Source organism: Aotus nancymaae, unplaced genomic scaffold, assembly GCF_030222135.1.
Source record: "Aotus nancymaae isolate 86718 unplaced genomic scaffold, 86718_ANA_hifiasm-v0.15.2.pri h1tg000079l, whole genome shotgun sequence".
NCBI lineage: Eukaryota > Metazoa > Chordata > Mammalia > Primates > Aotidae > Aotus > Aotus nancymaae.
The window spans coordinates 165,772-190,011 of NW_026988494.1; the positions used below are offsets into that span (position 1 = coordinate 165,772).

Consider the following 24,240-nt stretch of genomic DNA (forward strand, 5'->3'; position numbering starts at 1 on the left):
TACTAAAAATACAAAAAATAGCTGGGAGGAGTGGCACATGCCTGTAGTCCCAGCTACTCGGGTGTCTGAGGTGGGAAGATCGCTTGAATCCAGGAGGCAGAGGTTGCAGTGAGCCGAGATCAAACCACTGTGCTCCAACCTGGGCGATAATAGTGAAACTCCATCTCAAAAAAAAGAAAAGAAGCTGTCTTTTAATATTTAGCATTGCAGGTAAATAGTCCTATGCACTTACTCTGTAAATAAACTATTTTTCATTTTCTAAGAATTTGCAGATTTTTTATGCTAGAATATTTGAAGTCTCATCTGAGTATTTACATGTGTCCCCTAACCCTCACCCCAACACCATCTTTCTGATATAAAAAACTCAAATATTTCTTAAGAACTAAAAATTTTGTGCTTATAGGTCGGAAGTTTTACTTTTCCTCCACCCATCTGTTGAGGGGATTCCGTTATATGGAATTTGAATCACCTGTACTCTCTTTTTTATATATTTTATTTTTCTGATGGTTTGCATTCTTTGATTTTTGCTTTATGCTTTATGAAATTTCTCAAGGAAGTCCCTAAATCACTATATATGTTTTCTGCAATCAGTGTTTTACTGAATTCGTTGAGTTTATATTGAGGAGTTTTTGGATGTGTGTGTTTTTTAGTTATAATAGTTCCTTTTGTATATCAGCTTTCACTTAATTTATGAAGGCAATACGCTGGATACACTTCATAGAATATTTAAAGCACAAATATCATCTTAATTATTTATTGGAGGCCATTGCTTCTGAATGCCGATTGGACTACCCTCTTCTTTTTGAGTTGCCCATATTATCTATATTATTTGGTAATTTTAATGTATCTATTCAAATTCATGAACGAAGGTTAGTTTTATTAGGATCGGCATCTAATATGAATGTTCTTACTGTATTTCCAGAACACTGCTGGATTTCTTCTTGCATAGATTTCTCTGATCATGCCTTCCTGGGAAATGTGAGTGGATGGGTCTAAGCCAATTAATATATTTTGTTTCAGATACAGAGGGGTATGTTGAGGCATTCTAAGACAAGGTGGTTGGCTTAGGTGCGCTGTAAGATCAAAGCTGTAAATTCACTTATTGTGTTGTCTGTAGCAAGTAAAGGATCCAGAGAACACATGTTTTTGTCTATAGCTCCAACTGTGGTTCTGGAAGCGATTATATTTGCTTCTCACAGATAATTCCTAACTGCTTCAGTCTCAGCTTTTGGTAGTAAAGTCTAAAAATTGGTCTTAATTTGTTAGTTTGTTTTTGTTTTTGTCTTTTTTGAGGCAGAGTTTCACTCTTTCGTCCAAGCTGGAGTCCAGTGGTGCGATCTTAGCTCACTGCAACCTCTGCCTTTCACTTTCAAGCTATTCCCCTGCTCAGCCTTCTGAGTAGCTAGGATTACAGACGCCCTCCATAGGCAATTAAAAGTAGGGATAGAGACCAAGACTGTTGTGTTAGTTTCCTAGGCGGCCATAACTAATGACCGCAAACTGCATGACTTAAAACAGCAGAAACTTGTTCCGCCACAGTTATGGAAGATAGACGTCCCAAATTAATGTATCAGCAGAGTTGATTTCTTCTGGAGCCTCGGAGGAGAATCTGTTCCACACCTCTCTCCTAACTCCTGGTGGCTGCCAGCAATCCTTGTCACATCTTGGCTTGTCAATGCATCACTCCAATTCTACCTTCATCTTCATGTGGTGTTTTCCCTTGTGTCTATCTATGTCCTTGTGTTTAAATTTTCCTCTTCTAACAAGGATGCTCATCATAGAGAATTTAATCCAGTATGGCCTCAGCTTAACTCGAATACATCTGTACACACACTATTTCCAATGAGACCACTTTCACAGATTCTGCATGAACATGACTTCTAGGAAGACATTATCAAACCTAGCAAAAATTTATATATATGTGTGTATATATATATATATATCTGTGTGTGTGTGTGTGTGTGTGTGTGTGTGTGTTTATTTCTTTTGTTTTATTTTTTGAGACAGAGTCGCACTCTGTTGCCTAGGCTGGAGTTCAGTGGCATGATCTTGGCTCACTGCAAACTTCGCCTCCCAGGTTCAAGCGATTCTCCTGCCTCAGCCTCCTGAGTAGCTGAGACTGCAGGTATGTAGTCTCATCCACCACATCAAGCTACTTTTTTTTATTTTTAGTAGAGACATGGTTTCACCATGTCGCTTAAGCTGGTCTGGAACTCCTGAGCTCAGGCAATCCACCAGCCTTGGCCTTCCAAAGTGCTAGAATTACCAACATGAGCCACCACACCCAGCCTAAACCCAGTACAAATGTTAAGTGATTATTTTTACATTCAATTTTGGCCAAAAGCCAAGAAGCAATAGGGACTGATTTCAATGCTCTGCTAGGAGGAGCCCCAATTTAACAAGTCCTTCTCTTCCTTCATGGCAGTTTAATCAAATAACGCCTGGTGAATGTATGTGGCAGAGGACCTCATAGTTCACAAACTGATTTCTAAGCTGCCCTCCTGCCAACTGTTCCAGACTCCCCTTGCTTCTCTACTCTGCTATTCTGAGATGGGAAAGGGGGACTCATGGGAGTCGCCCTTTGCTTTGGTTAAATGCCTGATGTGGGTCCTGTAAACTTATTTCTGGATCTTAGACATGACTTGCTTAATATGATCAAAAAAATCCTTAAGTTTTTATTCCATCATTGGAACTTTTCTCTGTTTTCCTTTGCTTACTGATAGTTTCTTTCTTTCTTTTCTTATTTTTGTATTTCTTTGGTCATGTCAGCGAAACATCGGTGACATGGTTTGATTTGAATTTTAGGAAAATAAATTTGTAGGAAATTACTCTATTTAGTTGCTATCTTCATAGATATTGAAGGCAGGCCCTTATTCATCTTTTACAGGGTTCTAGTGCTTTGCACAGAGCTGGCATTCAATGAGTATTTTTACAAGAATTCATAATTATAGACATTAAATACTATCTATCAGCAAAGGGGAATTCTGGAGCGTGGGAAACTTTTCATGGACTTCTGCAATTATGTGGCACTCCAAACTGATAAGATTAAGACAGATGGAGATGAGACTACAGGGAAGAAACGAATGTGTACTGAATGCTACCATGTGGCGACAACTACAAAAGGGCCACTTTGAAGGTGGGTTAGTTCCCATAACGATACCGTGGGACCAGAATTCCCCTCATTTTATAAATAAGGAAATGGGATTACAAAGTTGAGTAATTTTTCAAGATCACATACCTATTAGGTCGGTACAAAAGTATTTGTGTTTCTTGTCATTAAAAGTAACAGCAAAAACTGCAATTACCTTTGTACCAGCCTAATAAATACTTTTGTGGAATTTACTGGCTTATTGGATGTTTCTGTAGAACCTGTGGCTAATTTTATAATTTAGAAATTCCCTCCATTTTACAATTCAGAAATTCCTTCCATTCAACTATTCTATAAGACCCAGGACAAAATCAAGGTAGACCCGCTGAGAAACAACAGGGCCCTGACCACGTGACACAGAATGAGGAACCTGAGAATTCCCAGGCTGGCCTTCCTAGGCCACACCTTCTCCATTAGTTTGTTTATTAATTCCCATCCAGACTCTCTTTTAAACAAACATTTGGTGAGTGATTAATATGTGTCAGGCATTGTTTTGTGCTGGCTCTGGCAACCTGAGGAAAACATACGCATCATATGTTTGAAGGGTCATTCTGTTTTTCAGGAAGGATGAGATAGCTTTGCTGATAAGCTCAATGGTAATATCAATTTCCCAGGTCAACTGATGGACTTCCACAAGGCTAAGAAAGAAAAGTGGTATGATGATGAAAACAGCATGGTGATGAGTGGGTGAAGACAAGAATACCTTGTCCACATGAACTCGAAGCTGGTGAGCATCAATCAACTGAGTAAGTTTGTTGGCAATTTCCATCCAAGGTCTATAATGATCTGGAAGTTCTTTCTGCATTTAAAATAGAAACATATAAATATTTTAGACCTCTCTGGAAAGGGGCTTTTGAGGGTAGCTACTTTCAGATTTCAGTCTTCAGGAGAATTCAAGTCAGTGCAGTTCAACTAACATGGAGGATGCACCATATGGTAGGTAGGCCCCGTGCTGAGCACCTCAGATACACAGATGACTAAGGAGCGCATGCTTCAGTAAGGGGAAAAAAACACATTAGTTAGATACATGCCAATGCAGTAAAATATGTTTAATTACTGATATGTGTGTAAGCCAAAGAACTTGCAAAGAAGAGGAAGTAGTTAATTCAGTCAGCTGTTGTGAGGAATTAAAGGGAAATAGACATAAAAATATGACAGTTGAGCCCAGTTTTTGGAGTAGAAATGACTTTTTTGGGTAGAGATGTGAAGAAGGGAAGGTAATAAAAGTAAAGGGGATAGCAGATAAACAGATGTGGGCACTTCCCTGGGAAACAGTGTTACTCAATGTTGCTAAAATATAAAACTCAAGAGAAAGTGACAGAGGCAGGAGGCAGACAAATGCCTAGGCAAATAGGGAAGGGTCCCTGGTGAAACCCCACCTTCAAGCATGTAACAGTCTGAAGGCTGAAGATCAACTGCTGGTCCCAGATGAAACCTGTGACCCAGAGGGAGAAATTCCCCTGTTTGCCCACCCTTTCCCAATTGATTCTTTCTAAAGAATGTCTTTTAACCAATCGAATGTTGCCTTTTCTGATACTATCTATGGCTTGCCTGGGCATGCCCATGTGTGTACTAGGAAAACCTGCGGAACCACCAGGAACTTGTGCCTTATGCTGGGGAGGAGCCTAGCCTTTTCAGCTCATGTCTGAAAGTCCTGCTACTCCATTGTGAGGTGGGAACCTGCTAGCAGAACCCCTCTCTTTGCTGAGAGCTCCCCTTTTGCTTAATAAATTCTGTCATCCTCACCCTTCACTGTGTCTACCTGCCTAATTTTTCCTGGTCGTGAGACAAGATCCTGGATTTTGCTGAGCTAAGGAGCAGAAAATCTTGCAGCAAAAGGATGATGAAAGATGAGCCTAGAAAGTTACATGAAATGTGCTGGGTGTAGAATATATGAATTTTCCCTTTATTTAAGTTGATGACATGATTTGATTTGAATTTTAGGAAGATAAATTTGTAGGACTTTAAGATATAAAGTCAGATAAGGAAGCCTTTAAAATACTGTTCAAGGACTAAACTTAGGCAATGACAGTGAATTTGGAAAAGAGAAGCCATGTATTCAAGATATATTTGGAAAATGCAATTGAAATTATGAGATAATTAAATTTGGGGCTGGGGGCTTAAGGCAAGAAAATCACTAGCCCAATAGTTCCATTACGTGCCCACTCTGGGCCCATGGTTTAGCCAAGGAAGACATGCTCTGAATTTCAGTGACCCCCAACTCTCATTTACCCAAGAGACAGAAAACTACATTAATTTTTGTGAATTTTCATTTGAACCCAGCCTCTCTTATTTGTTTACATACTATCTATGGTTGCTTTTACATTACAGCAGCAGAGTTTGTACTTGCAACAGAAACCATACAGTAGGCAAGCTTAGAGCACCAAGTATTTGGCCCTTCAGAAAAAGTTTACCGATCTCTGATTTATCCCCATGATCTGGGGCTCCTTGCTCAGTGTATAACCTGCGCAACTGAATTTGTGGGTTAAGAAGAAGAGGAAGTGAGGATGATTTCCAAGTTTATGAATTAGGTGAGCAAATGAATTGATGGAAACATGAATTGAGACAGAAATGCAGGTTAAAGTCAAAGAGTGGGGATAAAGATAATGAATTCATTTTTAAATATATTGAGTTAAATTACCCATGGAATCAAAAGATATGACTGTACTGAGCAGTTGGATACACATTTTAAAGTTCAAGAGAAAAGTCACATTAGAAATATACAGTTCAGGCTGGGCACGGTGGCTCATGCCTGTAATCCCAGCACTTTGGAAGGCCAAGGAGGGCGGATCATGAGGAGTTTGTGACCAGCCTGACCAACATGGTGAAATCCCATCTCTACTAAAAATACAAAATTAACCAGACGTAGAAGTGCATGCTTGGAATCCCAGCTACTAGGGAGGCTGAGGTAGAAGAATCGCTTGAACCCTGGAGGCAGAGTTTGCAGTGAGCCGAGATAGTGCCACTGCATTTCAGCCTGGGTAACAGAGCAAGACTCTGTCTCAAAAAAAAAAAAAAAAGAAATACACAATTTGAAAGCATTAACTACTGTGAAAACCCTACGTTGTGGTTAAAACCACAAGAATGTATAAAGCCATTTGAGAGAATATGAAAAGTGAAAGGAAAAGAAGCCTAGATTAGCACAATGGGGAATATTCACACAGCAGGTAGAGGAACTGATTCAAGCAATACAGATCAAAAACACAGTGACAGACATTTAATGAACCTCAATAGAATGACCCTATAGAATTCAAGACAGTAGAGCATTTCACAGAAGTGGAGGATGGTCAAATACATCATTACGGAGTTAAAGTAAGATTGCCCTCTTTAGTCTATCTATGTACATTTAATAGGAATTTATGTCAGGGTCATAAAAGCAGGGTTCAAATGTTAGTGTGTTGAGGAAGTAGAAAAATAGAGAAAATGTATATTATTTTTGAAGAAAAGCCATAAGGCAGTAAGGAATTTGCATTTTAGAGAGATCTTTTAAGAACGAGAAACCTGAGGCCAGGCACGGTGGCTTGCACCTGTAATCCCAGCACTTTGGGAGGCCGAGCTGGGTGGATCATGAGGTCAGGAGTTCAAGACCAGCCTGGCCAAGAAGGTGAAACCACCATCTCTACTAAAAATACAAAAATTAACGGGGCATGGTGGCAGTTGCCTGTAATCCCAGGCTGAGGCAGGGAATTGCTTGAACCTGGGAGGCAGAGGTTGCAATGAGCCGGGATCACACCACTGCACTCCAACCTGGGTGACAGGGTGAGACTCTGTCTCAAAAAAAAAAAAGAGAAACCTAAACAATTTATACTTGGCTATTGCAAGAGGAAGAGACCGAAGACAAAGGAGAGAGGAGAGTAATTGAATGCAAAAGGAGCAAAGGGCAAAGGACGGGAAGAAGGGAAGGAGGAGAGGGAGAACTAGAATGGAATGTCTGTCCTTGCAGCGGTAGAAGGAGAAGATCTGGAGTTTAAAGGAGTTCACTTTTTATGGACTCAATTTATCAGCAGATGGGAGTGAAGATCAAGTTGTGTGAGTTGAGATAGGGGTGGGTGTGAAACTAATTACAGAGGGGAAAAGATCAGACGCTCAACCTAAACATACAAATGACATGGAAAGTCCATGAGAACCCAGGGAAGTCTGAAAACTGTAGATATGGAGAAGTACAGACCGACAAATACTCAAGATTCACCTGGACGTCTTCTGTCCCTGAGGATCTGAGACAAATCTGGGTTTAAGCTCCTAATTAATTCATAACTGGGTATGTCCAACAGCCTATTCACAATCTCTGACTTATTTATTGATTTTATTTTTTTGAGACAGAGTCTCACTCTAGGCTGGAGTGCAGTGGCCTGATCTTGGCTCACTACAACTTCCGCCTCCTAGGTTCAAACAATTCTCCTGCTTCAGCCTCCTGAGTAGCTGGGATTATAGGTATGTGCCACCAGCCCAGCTAATTTTTGTATTTTTAGTAGAGATGGGTTTTTGCCGTGTGGGCTAGGCTTGTCTTGAACTCCTGACCTCAGGGGATCCACCTGCCTCAGCCTCCCAAAGTGTTGGGATTATAGGTGTAAACTACCATGTCTAGCCTGATTTCTTCAAGCGATTGCTTGAATCTGGGAGACAGAGGTTGCAGTGAACTGAGATCACAACACTGCACTCCAGCCTGGGCAACAGAGCAAGACTGTCTCCCCAAAAAATTAGCTGGGCATGGTAGCAGGCACCTATAATCCCAGCTTGGCAGGCTGAGGCAGGAGAATCACCTGAACCTGGGAGTTAGAGGTTGTAGTCAGCTGAGATCAAGCCACTGCACTCCAACCTGGGCAAGAGAGGAAGACTGTGTCTCAAAAAATAAAATAAAATAAAATATCTGCTTTCTTTTCTTCAACTAGCTGCGAAAAAATAAAAAAAAATAAAATAAACCAGGTAAATATCAACAGGAAACTTGGGTGACAATATTAACATCAGAAAAATTAAAATTTAAACTCAAAAAGATTAGAATTTGAAGTGGATGATTTTAAATGAAATAAAAGGTTTAAGTTTTAATGGAAAGAAGCTGCTCTGACCACATCACAGTAAAGTGAAGGAGAAAGAGCTATTACACGCCCTGGTGAGCATCACAGGAACCCTGTAGGAAAAGTTTTAAAGAGCAGACTGTCAAGTTTTTATTTTCATTTTACAATTTTTAGAGAAAGGATTCACTCTGTCACCAACACTGGAGTGTAGTGGTACAAATATAGCTTATTGCGGCCTCAAACTCCTGGGCTCAAGCAGTCCTCCCACCTCAGCCTCCCAAATAGCTGGGAACACAGGCACGCAGCATCATGCACAGCTAATTCTTTTTTATTTTTGTAGCGACAGGGTCTCCATATGTTGCCCAGGCTGGTCTCAAACTCCTGGCCTCATGTAATCCTCCTGTCTCAGCCTCTCAAACTGCTGGGATTATAGGTGTGAACTACCACATCTAGCCTGATTTTCATTTTTAAGCATCACTTTGCTATGCACAGAAAGTGTTACCGCTGGACAAGAATGGAAATGAAACAAGGAAAGGAGGCAGTCGTCCAAGGTATACATGACGGTGGATTGAACTGGGGTAAAAGTGGAGAAAATTGGTCACCTTGGAAATATATTTCAGAGATAGTGTTGAATTCATTTATTGTCAAATGGATCATTTGCAAATGATGAAGACTATTGTGAGAATTATTTATTTATTTTATTGATTGATTGATCTTTTTTTTTTCAGACAGAATCTCACTCTGTTGCCCAGGCTAGAGTGCACTGGTACGATTTTATCTCACTGCAACCTCTGCCACCCGGGTTCAAGCAATTCTCCTGCCTTAGCCTCCTGAGTAGCTGGGACTACAGGAATCATACCTGGCTGATTTTTGTCTTTTTAGTAGAGACAGAGTGTCACCATTTGGCCAGGCTGGTCTCGAACTCCTGACCTCAAGTGATCTACCTACCTCAGCCTCCCAAAGTGTTGGGATTAGAGGTGTGAGCTACCGCACCTGGCCAAGACTACTGTGAAGCTTAGATTTAAAAGGTATAGTCAGAGTTAACAAAGGGCCTACTACAAAGTGCGTATTTTCTATATAGTTATTATTATTACTATATTTTATAGACAAACTTCAACAAGAAATAAGAAAAACTCGATTTTGTTGTGTTTTTTTTTTTTTTTTTTGCGAGTCTCTCTCTCTCTCTGTTGCCCAGGCTGGAGTGCAGTGGCTTGATCTCAGCTCACTGCAACCTCTGCCTCCTGGGTTCAAGCAATTCTCCTGCCTCAGCCTCCTGAGTAGCTGGGATCACAGGCGTGTGTCACCACGCCCAGCTAATTTTTAAAATATTTTTAGTAGCGACAGGGTTTCACCATGTTGGTCAGGCTGGTCTCAAACTCCTGACCTCAGACTCCTCAGCCTGTCAAAATGCTGGGATTACAGGCGTGAGCCACTGAGCCAGGCGGAAAAATTCAACTCTTAATGAAATGTAAGAGGCCGCTATGAATAAATTTTGCTAATACATTTGAAAATTTCAATTGAGTTTCCCCTTGGGAAATTGCAGAAAATCAAATTTTTATTTAGAAACAGAAAACCTAACTAGAGCAATAAGCATAGAGGGATTAGAAAATGCAATTCCAAACATACAGCCTAAAATGTCTCTAGTCTGAAGAGTTATGCTATATCAACAGACAGATGATCTGTTTCAGAAGACAGAAAAGCATGAGAAGGCATCTAAATGGTCGAGCTGGTGGCTCATGTCTGTAATCCCAGCACTTTGGGAGGCCCAGGTGGGCAGATCACTTGAGATCAGGAGTTCAAGCCAACAGGGGGAAACCCTGTCTGGCGGGTGCCTGTAATCCCAGCTACTCGGGAGGCTGAGGCAGGAGAATCGCTTGAACCTGGGAGGCGGAGGTTGTAGTGAGCCGAGATCACATCATTACACTACAGCTTGGGCAACAAGAGCGAAACTCCATCTCAAAAAAAAAAAAAAAAAAAAGAATCACTGAGGACTTAAATGCCAGGAGATGAGGACTAGAATGTAATGTCTAGGAGTGGAGACTTTTCACACTGTTCTTTTTATCACATCTGTATCCTAAGCAACTTCCTAAATGCCCTTAGACATAGAAGCCAATGAATAAGTTTTCACTAAATGGAAACAATAAAATGCCCAGAAAAATTCTGAAAGAATAGAAAACTCAGAAACAGTTGTTGAGTTGAAACTAAAGAAATAGAAGAAATGATATTAGGTTGGGATGGCAATCGACCTCAAAATTAGCTAGCGATTACAATTATTTTTTAAATTTGAGACAGGGTTTTGCTCTGTCATCCAGGCTAGAGTGCAGTGGTGCAATCTTAACTCACTGCAGCCAGGAGATGCTCCCACTTCAGCCTCCCATGGAGTTGAGACCATTAGTTGTCATGCCTAATTTATTTTTTGTAGCGAATCAGTCTCACTTTGTTTCCCAGGCTGGTCTTGAACTCTTGAGCTCAAGTGATCCCTCCGCCTTGGCCTTCCGAAGTGCTGGGATTACAGGTGCAAACTACCACTCCCAGCCTCTTAAATACTCTCAAACACCAAAGGTATTTTGATTCTGTGTTGGGGCTATGAATTATCAGCTTCATACCTTTCTAAATTTTCCAATTTTAATTAATATATCTTTACTAATTTAATAAAAATCCTCACATTTAAAATATTTTTCTATAAAAATATTATGGCTAATGATGAGCCACCATGCTTTAGTAGTGTCCCAATTTCTAAAGAGTAATAATAAAAATAGGCCAGGCGTGGTGGCTCACACCTGTAATTCCAGCACTTTAGGTGGCTGAGGTGAGTGCATCACTTGAGGTTAGGAGTTCAAGACCAGCCTGGCCAACATGGTGAACCATGTCTACTAAAAATACAAAAATTATCTGGATGTGGTGGGGGGTGCCTGTAATCCTAGCTACTCAGGAGGCTGAAGCAGGAGAATCGTTTGAATCCGGGAGGTGGAGGTTGGAGTGAGCAGAGATGCACTCCAGCCTGGACAACAAAAAGAGGCTCTGTCTCAAAAATAATAATAATAAAACAATCAGTAAAAATAAATATAAAGTAGAAATTTAAACACTAGACTTTCAATTTATGGGACTCATTAACTGGAGATGGTATACAAGTGAAAGATTTCTATCAGTAATAGAGCCAGGATATATTATTAAAAGTTGATTAATCTTTATAATACTCATATTTCAAGTACTGAGGTCAGTTATGCTAGAGATTCTGAATGAATTATTCTAGGTAGAGCTCCAATATCAGTATTTTAAAAAACTCCCCAAGTACTTTTGCTATGTAGCCAGGAACAACAACTCGAAACTGCCTTGCATGTAACATTCTTTGAGGAAACTCTTCAAACACCAAATGCATCATGTCATTTATGGGATGTGTTAAATCTAAACTCAAGGCCAGGCACGGTGGCTCACACCTGTAATCCCAACATGTTGGAAGGCCAAGGCAGGAGGATCAAGAGGTCAGGAGTTCAAGACCAGCCTGGCCAACATGGTGAAACCCATCTCTACTAAAAATACAAAAATCAGAGGGACGTGGTGGCACACCCTTGTAATCCCAGGTACTCAGGAGGATGAGGCAGGAGAATCGCTTGAACCTGGGAGGGGAAGTTGCAGTGAGCAGAGATCGCGCCACTGTACTCCAGCCTGGGCGACAGAGCAAGACTCGGGGAAAAAAAAATCTGAACTTCAGAGCCTCACATCCAAGGTCTCTCAGTTCTCCTTGTTCTTGTCTCCTATTCTAACCTTCTTGATGCCAAGCTAATTTCCTTGTATTCTCCATGTCTAAAGAGAAATTACCCCTCCCTCCAGAAACACACATCCATTCCCCCTCTACACACGTAAGGCACATGAAACATTTATGGGTATGAGTTGGCGAGGCACACATTTCCCACAATATATATTGGAGCTTGGAAAGGTCTGAACGTTGATAGAAACGATAGGATAGAAGATTTGAAACCAAGTCAAACTCCTCCAAAACCAGAATTGTTTTAGTCACTGTCTTGACTATGTTTTCTTCAGACACATTCAAGCAACTACCTGTAGTGAGAAACCTATTAAAATGGCAACTGAAAGAGATACCGAAGGAACTTCTCTGGGGTCACCGGACATGAAGGAACAGCCTCCCAATGCTGACGCTTGCCTTTCAACTAAAGGAAGGTCTGGTGCCCCTTGAGCTGAGCAGCCGACTGTGCTTCTCCATCTGCCCTTGCAACACTTCTGCCTGGTTATTTTAGTGGTTGGGTCTCTCCTTATCTATGAAGCAACCTGGGGCAGATTTTGATGAAAATGTCCTTCCCCTACATCTTCCCAGGAAGGGAGATGTTGAAAATGGTCACCACAGTGAAAGAAAATTAAAACTGAAACAAGGAAGTACACTTTGAGAACTCTGGGGAAAATGATCATAACAGAGTAAAACCAGTTTCCCAAGGGACTGTTTTGCATTCAAGCTCAGGAATGGAAATTCCACCAACGAAACCATAGCATATCAGGCAGGGAGTGTCACAAGAACTTGATGCTGTTACTGTTTCTCATCTGTTTCCATAGTTATGAAAGAGGAAAGCAGAGAGAGGGACTCTACAACTGTGGGTCTACTTCGTGTTTAGCTAATTTGTAATATTATTTTTCCTCAGCTCAGTGTACATATTTAATCCCAGTAAGAGCAATTTGGTCTTCTCTTCCTTTGGAACTAGGCAGGATATTCCTGAATTGGGTTAGACAGGAACCAGACAGGATATTCCTGAATTGGGTTAGTGCTTGTTAAAAACTGAGGGGAGTTTTTAACAATCACTGGCTCAAGGTCAGAGACTGGCTTCTGGTCCTTAAACTAGATTTATGAAAGTGCTTTCACATTCATTCTCATTCTTTCACATTCCACCAGATATGGCAATCTAGTGGAGGTGGCACCAGATCTCCATCCAGTAAATGTGAAAATTGAGGGTCAGGGGATGTTTGTGATTCACTCAAAGTCACAGGAGCTACTAAGTGCAATTTAGGGTGACCGACGCATCAGAATTGTCCCAGAACTTTCCTGATTTAGCACTGAGGGCCCTGCATGTCAGAAGAACAAATTGGGACACTGAGTCATCCTAGTGGCAGTGTCAGAGGCAACAGTCTGGTCCTCGGGACCACAACTCGACTGTGCATAGTAATATAGGAGTTACTAAGAAATTGTTTTTGGAACTGTGCTGTGGCTCGCGACTGTAATCCCAGCACTTTGGGAGGTAGAGGTGGGCGGAACATGGGATCAGGAGATCGAGACCATTCTGACTAACACAGTGAAATCCATCTCTAGTGAAAATACAAAAAAAATTAGCCAAGCGTGGTGGCACGTGCCTGTAGTTCCAGCTACTTGGGGGGGCTGAGGGAGGAGAATCGCTTGGACCTGGGAGACGGAGGTTGCAGTGAGCCGAGATTGCATCACTGCACTCTAGCCTGGGCGACAGAGCGAGGCTCTTTCTCAAAAAGAAAGAAAGAAAGAATGAAAGAAATTATTTTTAGGTAGCTAGAAAGGGTAAAGGAGGTCTCAGTGGAATTTTCCTTTAATAAAAAGCAGCAGGAAACCATTTCTTCTGTAAAAGCAGTCTGATAGATACGCAAACTAGGAGCGTTCATATGTAAACGCCAGCAGCTGTACCTGGAGCCAGGTACATTGAATATAGCCATTGCTTTTCTTTCTTTCTTCCTTTTTTTTCCTTTTTTGAGACAAAGTCTCACTCCATCCCCCAGTCAGGAGTGCAGTGGCGAGATCTTGGCTCACTGCAACCTCCACCTCCTGGTTTCAAGCGATTCTCCTGCCTCAGCCTCCCAAGTAGCTGGGATTACAGGTGCTCACCACCATGCCTGGATAATTTTTGTATTTTTAGTCGAGACGGGGTTTCACCATGTTGGTCAGGCTGGTCTCGAACTCCTGACCTCGTAATCTGCCCACCTCGGCCTCCCACAGTGCTGGGATTACAAGCGTGATTACTGCACCCGGACCTCGGTCTCATTTCCTTGTCACCAGGTGTGTAGATGTCATGGCCCCCTTCAGGTAAAACCACGTGTACCGGCATCATGGCGGCTGCCAGGTGGAGGCTGCATTTGCATAATAAAAGACTAGGGTGGGAGGGCCAGTCTTCGCGGGCTATGTAAATGACACAGCTGGTCAAACCAATCCTCTGGGTCCTGTGTAAATCAATCACCGCCTCTTCAAGCCTCTGTACAAAATCCATTGTCTTCTACCTCAAAGCAGAGACCCCCTCTTGGGCTACCCGTTCTCTCAGCGTAAGGAAACCTTTTCTCTCTCTCTTCTTTGTCTATTAAACTTTCAGCTCCTAAACCCACTCCTCGTGTGTCCGTGTCGTGAATTCTTTCTCGAGGGAGGCAGAGAACCAGGATATACACCCCAGACAACGGAGCCTTTTTTTTTTTTTTTTTTTTTTTTTGAGACGGAGTCTCTCTGTCGCCCAGGCTGGGGTACAGTGGCACGACCTCTGCTCACTGCAACCTCTGACTCCTTGGTTCAAGAATTCTCCTGCCTCGGCCTCCCGAATAGCTGCGACTACAGGCACTCGCCACCACGCCTGGCCAATTTTTGTATTTTTAGTAGAGACAGGAGTTTCATCATGTTGGCCAACCTGGTCTCGAACTCCTGACCCTCAAGTGATCCACCCGCCTCTGCCTCCCAAAGCGCTGGGATTACAGGCATGAGCCACGGCGTCCAGCCTGGATCCCAAGATTTTTAACTCAGTGACCTTGGCCTGCATTTATGATATAATAATAATACTAATAATAAAAAGTCAAGAGCTACAAGCAGGACTAGGTCTTCTTTCGGCACTCATGACTTTGAGCAAGTCATTTCCTTTGGATTTTAGCTAGCTCAGATGTACAGAGAGGCTGACACCTGATGGTCTGTAAATGCTTTGATAATTTTAATGTTCTAGGCTTGAACCACACCAGATGAGAAAAACAGTGTTGATAAAGGCTAAATGATGAAACAGAATTGCATTACAGGTTAAGCCCTAAGCAGAATTAAGAATGAGGTATTGTTTGTTATCAAGGTTTCCTTCCTCTTTCCAGAAATTTCTGCTTGGACTTAATCCTTCTTACCAGCTCTGAAAGCACCCAAGTTTCCTCATGTTCCCTTTTTTTCTCCCACTGACCAGTCAAGATAAACTAATTTACCTCAAAATGTCAGTGGTAGTGATCCAGAACAGTTTATAAGCAAGTCCTCCTGGAGGGATCTGCATTACAAACATGTAGTCATGCAAAGGAGAAAATCTGTGACAGAAACTCCAGGTATTCTGTTGAAGGAGCTTGAGTCTTGCTGTGACCTTAGCTCATGTACCTTGGAAGTGCCATGTTCCAGTTGCTGAGATTCTATTTGTTCTTATAAATTCTCTCTACTTAGTTCATTCTTTTTCTTGGTAACTACAGATTCGCTTATAATTTCTCTGGCCTAACTGACAATCTACTCAAAAGAAACAGAAACAAAAAATATTCCATATGACCTGTTCTCTGGTATCTGTTACTTAACTTTTGATGGTAATGATAATCTATATTCTTTGTAGCATGTTTTCTCAGGTTATATGGCATGTCTCTTAATATTCACATGCATTTTTAAAAAACAAACCAACCAGCATCTCAAGAAACATATTCTAACCTGCTCCGAGGCTCTATCCTTACCAGAGAATCTGGAAGAAGAAAGCCATACTCTTCAGATATGTGATATCTTTCCAAAGACAATGGCAGTGCTGTCTTCACATTTGGTCTTTGGGGCTCCATTATTTTGTTTGAAGTATCCGCACGGAAGGTGTCACTGAAGAATCAACTGCTCCTGAGATATTAAACACCCAGGTTGTATCCTTCGGTTGCAGTTAGTTGAGCAGTGTCTCAGCCACAGGGGAGAACTTTGCCCTGAGGTTGAATTCCAGATTGTCATGGACTTTCCTGAGACAGAGCTGAGTAAATGATTTTTAACATGCCGATTAAACAAACAGACAAACCAAACAAACTCAAAAAAATTTCCTCCTTTTCTTTCACACACCAATGTGAGAAAAGTGGTTTTAACCCCAGAGACATTTGTTCCACTTTGGAAAAGGAGAAATGTGCTAGACCTGTGGTCGTGACTTATCAAACCTGTACCCTGACGGGAACCTGCTCCATCACGAACTTTGGCAAATGGGTCAGAGTTACTCGAAATGGAGTAGTCTATCAAAATTAGAAGTTACATGCACACAATTCTTTCAGTGATCTGTGGAGGAAGGGCCTGTCAGAAGTTCAGAGAGTGTTGTATGTAGTTTGAGCAACATAGTCTAAGATTATGGGTGATTTAAGAAATAACACAGTAACTTTTTGAAATATTTGATCACATTAAAGAAAAATTTATGTTTTCTAAGTTTAGCAAATGAGATAATAAATACTAACAAACTTGAAAATAGCATGAACGAATTATTTAATTCAACACTCTACTTTTTTTTTGAGATGTACTTTCAGTCTTGCTGCTCAGGCTGGAGTGCAGTGGCATGATCTTGGCTCACTGCAACCTCTGTTTCCCAGGTTCAAGCGATTCTCCTGCCTCAGCCTCCCAAATAGTTGAAATTACAGGCACCTGCCACCACACCCAGCTAATTTTTTTGTATTTTAGTAAAGGCGGGGTTTCACCATGTTGGCCAGGCTGGTCTCGAACTCCTGACCTCAGGTGATCCACCCTTGGCCTCCCAAAGTGCTGGGATTACAGGCGTGAGCCACCATGCCCGACCTCAATCCTCTACTTCTACCAAACAACTTTTAAGACACTACCACTAAGATAAGTAATTTCACTTATGAAGTGGGTACTACTGTAACTGCTTAATGAATTCACCTTGCCCACTGCCTAGACTGAGCCAATTTATTAAGACAGGGGATTTACAATAGAGAAAGAGCAATTCATGCAGAGCAGGTTGTGCTGGAGACTGGAGTTTTATTATGACTCAAATCAGTGTCCGTAAACATTCATTCAGGGAGCAGATTTATTATTTTTTATTTTTTTTATTTTTTGAGATGGAGCTCCATGGCCTAGGCTGGAGTGCCTTGGCACAATCTCGGCTCACTGCAACCTCCACCTCCTGGCTTCAAGCAATTCTCTTGCCTCAGCCTCTTGAGTAGCTGGGAGGGATTACAGGCATGTGCCACCACACCTGGCTATTTTTTTTTTTTTAGTAGAGACTGGGTTTCACCATATTGGCCAGATGGTTTCATTCCTGACCTTATAGTCCACCTGCCTTGGCCTCCCCAAGTGCTAGAATTACCAGCCTGACCCACCGCATCCTGCCAGGAGCAGAGTTTTTAAGGAAAACGTGCTGCCTTTCAGGAGGCCAGTGAGCCAGGAGTTGATGGTTCAGGGTTGAAATCAGAGGGAGTCAAAGCTGTCTTCTTATGCTGAGTTAGTTCTTGGGTGGGGGCCACAAGATCAGAGGAGCCACTTTATCAATCTGGGTGGTGCCAACTGATCCATCAAGTGCAGGGTCTGCAAAATGCTCAAGGACCAATCTTAGGAGCAGTTTTGGAAGGGTTAGACTATTGTAGCCTCCAGCTGTATGACTCCTAAAACACAATTTCTCGTCTTACAGCTAATGTTAGTCCTATAAAGGCAATCTAGTCCGCAGACGAGAAGGAGGTCTGCTTTAGGAAGGGGCTGTTATTATCTTTGTTTTAAACTAAAAACTATAAACCAAGTTTCTCTCAAAGTTAGTTCAGCCTACGCCCAGGAATGAATAAAGACGGCTTGGAGGTTAGAAGCAAGATGGAGTCGATTAAGGTAGATGTCTTTCACTGTCTCAGTCATCATTTTGCAAAGGCAGTTTCACTACCAGCTTCTGCAGATTAGTGATGAGAGATAGAAATGAAATCCTAAGCTCTCCAACCAACTGAATGGACCTCGCTTTGGCCAAGAGGGTCCCAAAGTAAACATGAAAACTGAGTTCTAGGTCATGACTGGATGGGGATGTCAGACACTCCTCCTTATACCCTTCTAGGTAATTCTCATTAGACATTCTTCCCTAAGGGCCAAACAGAATCCAGCCCTTTTGAAAGTCTCTACCCTTGGTATCAAACAAGCACCTGACTGTTACCCCTCCCTTTTGCAGTTTCAACATAATAACAAGCCAGGTTTCCCAACCATGCAGTGGTTCTGGTGCCTCTGGAGAATGCACCGTGAGGGTTTCAAGTCCTCTGCTTCGCTCTGACAACAGAGGGGTGAAAGCTCCACCTTCAGATCTTACTAAGGCCTCCATTTTTCGAACATAGGTCCCATGAAGGGGCATGAAGCTAAATTGCACATGTGCACATTTCTCCTTTCATAAATATTCATAACTCCTCCTATAGCCTGTTGAATATGTATATTTGGTCACCCCATTCAGCATAAATCTCTGTCTTATTCTTCTGATTCTGGAAGTGCCTGTTTCTGGTTTCCAGCCAGAGGCTATGCTTCCTAGACAGTAGCATGGCCACCCTGCAGGTTGCAATCTTACGTAAGAAACCTCTCCTTTCCAACCAGGCGTGGTGGCTCACACCTGTAATCCCAGCACTTTAGGAAGCTGAGGCAGGTGGAACACGAGGTCAGAAGGTCGAGACCAGCCTGACCAACATGATGAAACCCCGTCTCTACTAAAAATACAAAAATTAGCTAGGAGTGGTGGCAAGCACCTGTAATCCCAGCTACCCGGGAGGCTGAGGCAGGAGAATCACTTGAACCCGGGAGGCAAAGGTTGCAGTGAGCCGAGATCGTGCAACTGCACTCCAGCCTGGGCAACGGAATAAGACTCCATCTCAAAAAAAAAAAAAAAAAAAAAAAACTCTCCTTTCCACATTTGTGAACCTTGTCATTCTTCAGTTAACAGTAAACTGAGGCACACACATGTGAATAATCCTGTCTGATTTCACTCTATTAATTATTAGCAGAACAAGGATTAGAGCTAAGGAATCTTAATTTCCAAGCCATTGTTCGGAATTTTATGCCAGGTGTTGAAAGGCATAATAGATGATAGAACAGAGATTCACACTCTGGTAGTCCTGAGTTAACAGTAGGAAAGTCTTGGGCCGGGTGCAGTGGTTCACCCCTGTAATCCAGGCATTTAGGGTGGATCCCGGCATAACAAGGTCCAGGTCATAGATTGCACTGGGGAAATTCTGAAGACCCTGCCTTTTTGTTCATTGGACCTAAACTCTGGTCATAAGATTATAAACATTTATTTGAATGCTTATGTATCCACACACACCTCTCCTTCCCCCCTTTCTCTAAGATAAATATGAAAGCTAAAAGCAGGAAGTTCCCAGATAACTGATTGAACACTTCTGACACAGGTTTCAGTTTTGAAGGTTGCTGCCTAAAGCAGAGTAACTGATTTATGGTTCCTTATGAGATATCTAGGAGCCATTCTTGAACGCCTGGCCTCACCTCCTTATGTGCTAGGACAACAGGACTGAGCCACAGTGCCTCCTGAGCCATTCTCGATTATCCACTTCCCCTGCCTGATTGCTCTGGCTGGGACTTCCAGTACTATGTTGAGTAGGAGTTGTGAGAGTTGGCATCCTTGTTTTGTTCCAGTTCTTAGAGGAAAAGCACTCAACTGTTCACCATTCAGTACATTGTTAGCTATAGGCTTCTCACACACGGCTTTACTGTGTTGAGGAACATTCTTTCTACACCTAATTTCTTAAGCGTTTTGTTTTGTTTGTTTGTTTGTTTGTTTTGAGATAATCTCCCTCAGTCATTCAGGCTGGAGTGCAGTGGCACGATCTCAACTTACTGCAACCTCGCCTCCTGGGTTCAAATGATTCTCCTGCCTTCCCCTCCAGAGTAGCTGGGATTATAGGCTTGCACCACCATGCTCAGCTAATTTTTTTGTATTTGTAGTAAAGATGGGGTTTCACCATGTTGGCCAGGCTAGTCTCGAACTCCTGACCTCAAGTGATCTGCCCGCCTCAGCCTCCCAAAGTGTTAGGATTGCAGGTATGAGCTAATGTGTCCGGCCAAGAGGTTTTTAATTATTAAAAAATTCTCAGTTCTCTTCAGCTCAGTATCTAACCAATTTTGCAGTTCATCAACTTATGCCTCCTAAGTTCAAGTTCTCGAACTCTGTGTGTTTAACTGTCCTCTTGTTCTTTCCTTCAATCTCAGATAAAAACATGGCCCCGTTATTTTTTATGCCAGTCATGTGATTTTTTAATCCATTCTCTGCACCTTCCTAATAATTTACAGTAACATTATACAACCACAGAATTGTAAAATATTAGAACTGAGTCAGTATAGAATAAATGATATAGTTCAACACTCTCATTAAACATGATAACCCAAGATTTATGTGAATGAAATGACTTATCAAGTGTATTCCTGGAAGTTGGCATCAGAGTTGGAGTAAAATCCTGATTTGATGCCTCTCAGTCCGAGACTTCCTACTGTTTTTTTGGTTGGTGGTTGATTGGTTGGTTGGTTTTTGTTTTGTTTTGTTTTGTTTTGATACAGAGTCTCTTTCTGTCATCCAGACTGGAGTGCAATTGTGCGATCTTGGCTCACTGTAACCTCTGCCTCCCAGGTTCAGGCGATTCTCCTGCCTCCGCCTCTCAAGTAGTTGGGAATACAAGTGCGCACCACCACGCCTGAGTAATTGTGTTTTTGGTAGAGATAGGCTTACACCATGTTAGCCAGGCTGGTCTTGAATGCATGACCTCCGGTGATCTGCCTGCCTCAACCTCCCAAAATGCTGGGATTATAGGCGTGATGGCTCATGCCTGGCCGAGGGCTTTCCGCTGTTAACTCAGGACTACCAGAGTATGAGTCTCTGTTCTGTCAACTATTAGCTACTTGGCCTTTCAACACCTGGCATAAAATTCTGAGCTTCTGTTTCCATATCTGCAGGAAATACATAATGTTTATCCCAGAGACATTACCTGATGAATTAATGAGAAACTATAAGCAAAGCACCTACCATGTAACAGAGAATGTTGTTTTTCTCACGTTTCATGTTGTTTTCCTCTCATTCTAGAAATCCTTTCTTATTTTTTATTTTTGGAAACAAGATCTCATTTGCTCAGCCAGGCTGGAGTACAGTGGTGTGATCATAGCTTTCTGTATCCTTCACCTCCTGGGCTCAAGTGATCCTTCCGCCTTGTGTAGCTGGGACTACAGCGTGTACCACCATGCCTGACTAATTTTTATTTTTATTTCTTGTAGAGATGGGGTTTTGCTGTGTTGCTCTGGGTGGTCTTGAACTCCTGGGCTGTAGCAATTCTTCTGCCTCAGCCTCCCAAAGTGCTGGGATTACATATATGAGCCATGAGCCACCACATCCACCCATTCCTTTCTTAGTATCATGTATTTCTGGTTTTCTTTCCTATTGTTTGAACCGTATTTTTATGACTTCTTTTTCGATTTCATCTCTAAACATATAGACATTTGCAGCATTAATGAACCATTTCTCTATCTCACTGTTCTTAAGTATTTTTATCTAATCTTAACCATTAATTATACCTGATTCCCAAGTCTGCATACTCAGTCTTGACTTTTCCTGTTCCCAAAGTCTAGAGTCATGTGTCCTGTGGGTCTGTAAGTATCTCAGGTCCTGTCAATAAAACTTTCAAGAACTCCTCCTTGTTAATGAAATAAAGTGTAAATTTCCTTGGCCTGGCATTAAGTCTGAAATTTGACCCCTCAGCACCTTTCTAGCAAGACCCTTGCTCACACCCTCAAAAATAATTTGCTGCTCCTGAAACAACTGGTATAAGGTTTCTTTGGTCTAGTTATTCATACTACAGCCTCTTTCCAAAATACTTTCTTGACAGTCACCACGACTAAGCTCTACTTCTCTTTTTTTTAAGTTTTTTTCTTTTTTTTTTTTTTTTTGAGATGGAGTCTTGCTCTGTTGCCCAGGCTGAAATGCAATGGCATGATCCTGGCTCACTGCAGCCTCTGCCTCCTGGGTTCAAGCAATTCTCCTGCCTCAACCTCCTGAGAAGCTGGGTTTGCAGGCACCCACCACCACACCAGGTTAATTTTTGTATTTTTAGAAGAGATGGGGTTGCACCGTGTTGGCCAGGTTGGTCTGAAGCTCCTGACCTCAGGTGATCCACCCGCCTCAGCCTCCCAAAGTGCTAGGATCACAGGTGTGAGGCACTGCACCTGGCCAAAGTTTTTAATTTTTAAAAATTTTTAATTGGTACATAAGAATGGTATATATTTAAGGGTTCCATGTGATATTTCTATGCAGATATGCAATGTGTAATGATCAAATCAGGGTAATTGACATCTCCGTCACTCAAACAGTGATCATTCCTTTGTTTTGGGAAGCAGACAGTAGAACAGTGGATACCGAGAGTGGGATGAGTAGGGGGAGGAGGGACAGGGAGAGGTTGGTTAGTGGGTACAAAATTAAAGTTAGATAACAAGAATAAGTTCTAGTGTTCTATAGCACAGTAGAGTGACTATAGTTAACAATAACATATTGTATATTTAAAAATAGCCAGAAGAGAGAATTTTGCACGTTTCCAACAGAAACCTAACTTATCTTTTAAGACACATCTCAAATGCTAATACTTCCATGAACACTTTTTCAGAATTGTTTTCTTTCTGCAGAATTCTACAGTCAACCTGTACCTCATTCGCATCACATTTCCAGTTCTATCCCGTCTGATTGTTAGTAATGTAGTCACCTCATCTTTCCTGTTAGATGATAAGATCCTTGAAAACAGAACTCACATCCAACCCAACTTTGTATTTTCCTTTAGCCGCAAGCCCGAGTGCTGTCTGGCACTCAATAAATACCTGTTGGATGATTGATCTCTCAGTCTCATTATGGACCTCACAGTTTTAGGACGGGGGTCTGCCTGTCAGGTAGAACATTGCACTGCTCTCGGTGACACTGCCTTACTCCCAGCCCCAGAAACTTACCTTACAGTAAGGAATCCAGGGCCGTACCCTGCATGAAGCCCTGCCTGGACTCTTTCTTACTAACTAAGAGGAAGTTGGTTAGAAACAATTGTGGTCAGAAGCTTTCTTTCCTAACAGTAAGGCTGGGAATTTTGGGTTCCATGATCAGTTTTCCATGAATCACAGCAGTACCAGTGCACAGCAAGAGTTCCATTTCTATTAGTCAGGGTAGTAGGGCTTTTTGGAAATGGGCCAAGGAGAAATTAGAAAAAGGAAAAAAAATGACTACAGTCGAGTTTTTTAGGGCATCATTTACTTGTTTCCTGAAAGCAACATCTGATATTCTGAGTTTCAGTTTCTAAGCTGATAATGCTGGTACATTGAGAGTGTTTTTGTCCAGTTTACTAATTACTTCTTTGTTCCTAAATTCAATGGGGACATTTAAGTCCTTTCCTTGATTAACTTTTCAGGCATCTGTCATTACAACCTACGTTTTTTTGTTGTTTTTTTTTTTAACTCTTTTCTCTTCTTGACATTTTCCATGACCTCTATGCTTCCTTATTTTACTGTACTTAATAATAAATAAGTAAAGGCTGCAATCATGGAATTTCCTTTTATTTTTTTGAGACAGAATCTTGCTGTGTCACCCAGGCTGTAGTGCAGTGGTGCAATCTTGGCTCACTGCAGCTTCCACCTCCCAGGTTCAAGCAATTCTCCTGTCTCAGTCTCTCAAGTAGCTGGGACTACAAGCATGAGCCGCTACTGCCTGCTAATTTTTTGTATTTTCAGTAGAGATAGAGTTTTGTCATGTTGGCCAGGCTAGTCTCCAACTCCTGACCTCAAGTGATCCCTCTGCCTCAGCCTCCCAAAGTGCTGGGATTATAGGTGTGGGACACTGTGCCGGGCCACCCTTTCATCCTTTTATGCTTTTGTCATACTGAACTGTGTGCCCTTCCCAAACAGATTGTGCTTATACAGCTGTGCTTTGCACGTCCTTTCTCTTGTTCAAATAAAAACTTCAGCCAAATTAAATTTAAAGGAGTTTAATTGAGCAATGAACGTTTTGCCTATCAGGTAGACCCAGAATCACAGCAGATTCAGAGAGACTCCAGGGATGCCTTCTGATCAGAACAAATTTTTAGACAAAAAACAGGGAAGTGATGTACAGAAATCAG

General features: G+C 41.9%; 1 protein-coding gene across 5 annotated transcripts in view; it reads right to left on the reverse strand.

Moving 5' to 3' along the window:
* Positions 1–16,125, reverse strand: part of IDO2 (indoleamine 2,3-dioxygenase 2) — a 59,809-nt gene extending 43,684 nt beyond the window's left edge. For 2 of the 5 annotated variants that reach the window (XM_064368839.1, XM_064368837.1), the window contains exons 1-2: positions 15,847–16,124; positions 3,852–3,947 (exon numbers count right to left, since the gene is read on the reverse strand). In XM_064368839.1, the coding sequence (XP_064224909.1) occupies positions 3,852–3,947; positions 15,847–15,945 (195 nt within the window). In that variant the 5' untranslated portion in view covers positions 15,946–16,124. Of the gene's footprint in view, positions 1–3,851; positions 3,948–15,846 lie in introns of all 5 variants that reach the window. The other 3 variants (XM_064368836.1, XM_064368838.1, XM_064368840.1) reach the window with 3 other exon arrangements.
* Positions 16,126–24,240: the final 8,115 nt, after the last annotated feature.